We start from the raw sequence: 6,404 nt of genomic DNA on the forward strand, positions 1-6,404 counted from the left end.
GTTGCTGGGCCAGGAGTAATCTCTTTGGAATCTTCGAAACGCTTTGATGCTTTAACGAATATGGGTATGGGGCAAGATTTCCTTAAAACAGGATTGTATGATGCAGGCCCTAAGAGAAAACAAATGTAAAAATTATAATAAAGCACATTTTAAATTATTAATTTTGGTCATATGGATATTATTCTTAGGTTCATACTCTTAATGTATAACATTAGTAACAAACAATCTTGGACCCATTCTGTTTGACTGCATACAATCATTCAGTTCACAGCTTGGAAATACAATAAACATAAAATAATAATATCTGTTTACCTAATAATTAAATGTAGTACAGAAATAATTTCCAAAAAGGAGAAACCAGTACTCCTTCTAGATACTTAAACATTAAACATTGTGAAAAAGGATACTTAACTCTTTTATTTCCTAAATATTAATCACATGTTCAGTGAGGAGGTAGTGCTTGAGCTGCATTGGGAAATATGAATAGGATTTTTAAAAAGCAAAAATGTAGTTTAACAGCACTATGGGAATTATAGAACATGTAACACAGAGATGGAGTGTACATGGAACAATTGGATAGTAAACAGATTGTTTGAACAAAACAGTGCCTAATCCTAAATAAGATTTTTGCACTTAAGCCAATGGATTTCAAGTTGTATTCTAATGCTCTAAAATTCTATGGAAGTGACCAGAGTATATTTTGTAGGAAAAGCCCAAGTAAAAGAGGTTTAAATTATTTTCATTAAAAACAGCTCTGGAGTTAATGTTTTATTTGTTTTAGTCCCATGTAAGATTTAACTAAAAACCAAAGCCTTCTAGTAGTAAACAAACAAATAAACAAACAAACAAATAAAACCACTTCTGAGAACAACTTCCATAGATAGTAGGTAGCTCTGAAAAGTTTTAAATTAAAGAAGATTCATGAAGAAAGTGGTAGGTTAAGAAGTACACTCTGGGCCAGATGTGGTGGCTCACACTCATAATCCTAGCACTTTGGGAGGCTAAGGCAGGAGGATCACTTCAGGCCAGGAGTTCAAGACCAGCCTGGGCAATAGTGAGACTCTGTCTCTACAAAAAATATTAACAAAAAAAATTAGCTTGGCATGGTGGTGCACTCCTGTAGTCCCAGCTACTCGGGAGGCTGGGGCGGGAGGATCACATGAACCCAGGAGTCTGAGGTTGCTGTGAGCTAGGCTGATGCCATGGCACTCTAGCGCCTGCAAAAGAAAGAGACCCTGTCTCAAAAAAATAAATAAATAAAAGTAAAGTCTGGTAATACTTTATAGGATGGGAGAAGGACTTGGAGATGGTCTGTTTCAGGAACACTAACAAGGAGTTTAAGAACATTGGTAAGGAAAGGGAAGAACAACTTCAAACGTGAATACCGCATCATGTACAGTGACTAGAAGATGATAAAAAATGAATAGTGGCTGTAAAAAAGATAATACTCTGACAGAAAAAAGGAAACACAGAAGAAAGATACTATTAGAGAGAAACACATGAGTTTGGTTGCGAACCAGTTGTTTGAAAAGGTGACAGGATACCCAAATAGAAATGCCCAGAAGATAATTTGTCTGGAAAATCTCCTTTGGAGATTGACTGAAGCTCAGGGGGAAAGGTAGCTTGGAGAAAAAGAAGGGAGTTATTCACTTAGAGGCAATCACTGAGGTTTTTCTAAGTAAAAAATATGGAAAGAGAAAACTAAACAATTGAGGACCAAAACTTTTGGGTTTTTTTTTCCAAAAACATTTAGGAAGTGAGGAGAGGAGTCAAAAAAGGAAGATAGTCTAGTGAATAGAATCTGGCTAACACAACTCCACAGAGAGAAAATAGGGAGAGGTTATTTTCTTCTCCATTCATATTTTAAACAATACATATTGCCTATCACATCCAAAACCTTATGTTTCAAGAGACAATTAGAGGTCTACTATATCAAAGGTTTCTAGAAGAGAGACTTCACAGGAAGGTCACTGTAGAGCATGTAGAAGGTAACTTTAGAAGAATGGTAATGAATGAAATTAAATCAGGGGCATCAAAGAGACACTGTATAAGGAGAGGAAATAAAAACTTTAGGCATACAATATTGACAATAAATACAAATAGTGAAACAGTAGAGTAGATATAAAGATATTAATAGAATACAAAATCAATGCCACCATATCTCCCTAATAAACATGTAATTCAAAACCACAGGCTTTGAAAAATACATTCTTGTTGATGCTTTTAAAATATTTTAAAATTGATAGGTTCATATGAAACATTTTTAATGCTTTAGCTTTATTAATATAGGATGTTTCAAAATGTAAAATAGAAGATGACATCCAGGCTCTAGCCCACTTATTCTAATATCAATGGTTTAGGAATCCTAACTTATAAAGCCCTTGTGGGAAGTTAATGTGTTTTGATCTATAAAATGATAAGTAAAGTGTTTTAGCAAATGTCATCTTACTATAAAACAATAGTATGCACGACTTTGAAATAATATAATTTATATTTACAATGCAAAGAATAATGCACATATACATACCTAATATCTTTACAGACATTGTATGCGCAAACTAAACTGAGCATGGGAATATATATGAGCTATCTCAGTATCCAGAAAAAAAAACACAAACTATCACGAGGAACTGGGTGCATAATTCCACAGTCAGTTAATTGAAAATTGCAACTTTAGCCATAAAGATTTATAAAGGTTAATGCAACAGGTAAGGCTATTATCCAAACACTATTGTAACGGTAAGTTTCATTTTCAATTATGAAGAAATATAACCTATCCCCTACCCTTACCATCATGCTAAAGCAACTGATAAATATTTACATTCATGGTTACAACTCACTAAAAAAAAAGAAAGTATTCAAATGTAGTTGTACTAGATTTCTTTTTATTGGAATTCCTTTGGGGAGCATTAAATGAAGCAAAACTTCTCTTAACATGCATCTTGTTGCATTTCAGCACTTAGCCGGCTATAAGCTACAGAGTATTAAAGAAAAGGTTTATTGCACTTAATCTAAAATATATTTCCAATTATGTATTCTACTGCTTATATGATACAGGTCAAAGACTTAACACTGCTTCATCAGCTCTGATTCGCAGCTGGATTGTGCAGAAACTATCTTCTATTTATATACCAAAATGCCACATTTTAATCACAGGTCATGGAAGAAGAAAACTTCTCATTCCAAGTTAAACACCTATGAAAAGTCTGCCTGAATCATGAGTAGTATATAATAGGAAATTCAAGAGCAGGTTATTCTTATAATTACATATTTTTCAGCCCTATGCCACTTCAGTCTCTAGGAAATGTCAACCAATGCTACAGGGCAAAAATGGAAGAGAATAGGAACAATGAGTAATTTAAAACAAAAATCTATGTTTCTGACCCTTTAATGTGACGATTTTCATACATTAGAGTGGACTTAGAAATAACTATTTCTATAAATAAAGCTGTAAAATCTCAGATTTAAAAAGCAGTTGTCTTCATAATAAACTAATTTTATAAATAATGCAATCATTTCTGCTTATGAATACTGAGTCTTTTTTTTCCTGTGAAGGTGACAGAAATCTACTGAAAACTAAATATCCTATATGTGAGCATATCTTTAGGAATTAAAAAACATTTAGAAAATTGTCCATTGAAATTGCATGGCTTTAAAAAGTCATTTAGGAAGTTTGTACTCTTATTGAACACATTTTCTCATACTGATTTTATTCTTCAGCTTTACAAATAAAGTAATAGCACAGACAAAAAATTAGTACACAAAGAAGTATCATCATCAATGTCAAAGACCAATTTAGATTTAATGCTCTTCTACTGCTTCTAAGACTAGATTTGATTAAACAGCACTTCTGATTATGACCACAGAACTGCACAGTCTATTAAATCGAGCTTATAGGTAATGAGGGAAAAAAAAAGTCACAATACTGCAAAATTTCCATGTATGTTTTACCATTGTATTAATATTTCTGCCCAAAAACATATGGGTGTGACATATTTTAATAAATAAGATTTTAAATACTTAAGCATGATATCTTAAAGTGTTATAGAGTATATAGAAATTATTGTCGAGATAGCCCCTAAGAAATGGACTACTATTAATATAATGAACTCCAAACTAGGTAGACTGAGAGATTGATCTATTGGAGTCTACCTAAACCATGCACCTGTTAAAACATGTGTTCCGAGCATTGATTAAGCAATACGGCTGTCACTGCTATGACATACAAATACAAAATCATATGGATTTGGCTCGACTGAAATATCTGTTCAGACAGCAATGTCTGTTTATCTGTGTACCTGTAAGTACATACTTATCAAAATGTGCATCCATAAGCCCTGTCAAGTGAAGTCTTTGAACTGCTGCTATAAAAAAGATACTTTCACTCTCTGATAACATAAGTACATTGTAAGTAAATTTGAATGACTTTCACCAGTCTTATAAATGTAGGTATAACACAGTTTCTGTATGAATTATAGGAACCAACTGAAAGGAAAGATAATCACTTTTCACCTAAAACCATTTTGAGTAGGCAGTACATAAATATGTAACACACGAATGATTTTTATTAATGAATAAACAAGTTATCAAATAATAAAATATGAAATTGTCTTCAAGGTAAGTAAAATACTTCACAATTTCCCAGAAATAGCTAATTCTCATAACTAAATTTTGGTTTTATATTCCACTGTTCACATTTAAAGGTTTGGAGCCAAATGCCAAGAAAATCATCCAAGCAAAAAAGGAGAATAAGTCTCAGCATATATTCGAAGTTCTCTTAGATCACCATTATTATCTTAACACTCTCTTAGGGCTAAATTCTCAAAGCATTCCCACTCAAGACTGACACTTATCTCTGGGAATACTATATGTAAAAATCAGGATATGTTCTGTGTTTACATACCACATAATAGATGGTTATATAAAGTTTTAAAAATAGAAATACCAATTTTATTTTTAAAATATTAATAATTAAAACATTAATATAAAACCAAATTCTTTACAAAAGCTATAGTAAATGAGTAGATTTAAAAGAAACACAGATTTATCATTTAAATTGTGACTATTTGCCATTTTCTCAACTTGTCAAAAATTGTAAGGTTTCTGAGTATGTTTGGATTTGATTCTGCTGCTAACATCTTTATTTGAATAAGTCTACTAGAGTAAAGCTAGCCTCACAGAGTTTAGGTTGTCCTGAAAGAACAGCCTACATAATTTATTTAGTGAAGAGCCAATTAAACATAGCTTAATATTTCATTTACAACTTATATGAAAAATTCTGCATCCTAAAACAAATATATTTTATAGATTAAAATAAATAATAAAATGTTTTTCATGCTTTGATGTCATCAAATGTTTTGTTTATATTTATCAGAGATTAAACAAGAATTATTAGGTTACCCATTGAATATCTCAGAATTTTCGTGTTCTTTTTTGGTAAACCTAAATCTACATATATATTTAAATCTAAATAAGATCTTCTTTACCTTAACAGTGTTCTCTGTTCACTATGATCCTGTGATCATATAATGTAAATATTCTCTACTCTTGTTCCTATACCCTTGCGGAATACTAGACCACAAACTACTGTGAGAAGGGAACAAGAGTCTTCCCTTTTCTCATCAGCTAAGGTTGAGTATCTCTCATCTAAAAATCTGAAATCTAAAATGTTCCAAAATCTGAAACTTTTTCACTGTCAACATGACACTTAAAGGAAACGGTTATTGAAGCATTTCAGATTTTGGATTTTGAGATTAAGGATGCTTAACTATTAAGCATATATGATGCAAATATTCCTTCCCCCGCCCAAAAAAAACCCTGAAATCCAAAACACTTCTGGTCCCAAGTATTTTAGATAAGGAATACTCACACAACTTGTTAATTTTAACCAAGATTACTAACAGTGGTATTTTTTATATTAATAATGTCTACTTCCAAATAATTAAGGGATTCCTCATCTGTCCTCAATATCTACAATCCACAGGGCTATTCATTACCCTTCTATAGCCTGGACATGTTATCCCACAGGACTCTGGCTGAACTTGTTATACAGCATGACATATCAGACTAAAAAACAACAAGGATCATATGCAGCATCATATATTTTAAACTAATCTTTCCAAAGTGTAGTTCATGGACCACAGGCATCAGAATCATCACAATTAGTGTAAAATGAAGATTCTTTGGATTCATACCAAAATAATAAATCATATTCTCTGAAAGTGGGGAGAAGAAAAGGATTTCAACAAAACCCATTGCTTTGGACCTCTAAACTACAACAATTTAGTACATAGCTGTTCTCGAAAATATTTAAATATTAAATCATTTTCCCTCAAATAATCTCATGAACTAGTTTCTGAAATTCTGGATGAGATTATAATTTCCTCTAGAATATATCTGAATCT

The 6,404-nt window shown here is 32.0% G+C and overlaps 1 protein-coding gene across 1 annotated transcript in view; it reads right to left on the reverse strand.

Moving 5' to 3' along the window:
* Positions 1-6,404, reverse strand: part of STPG2 (sperm-tail PG-rich repeat containing 2) — a 278,632-nt gene that overhangs the window by 5,885 nt on the left and 266,343 nt on the right. Inside the window, 1 exon segment of the mRNA XM_012641065.1 lies at positions 6-109. Coding sequence (XP_012496519.1) covers positions 6-109 — 104 coding nt within the window.

The sequence above is a fragment of the Propithecus coquereli genome, unplaced genomic scaffold, assembly GCF_000956105.1.
Source record: "Propithecus coquereli isolate 6110/MARCELLA unplaced genomic scaffold, Pcoq_1.0 Scaffold161, whole genome shotgun sequence".
Classification (NCBI taxonomy): domain Eukaryota; kingdom Metazoa; phylum Chordata; class Mammalia; order Primates; family Indriidae; genus Propithecus; species Propithecus coquereli.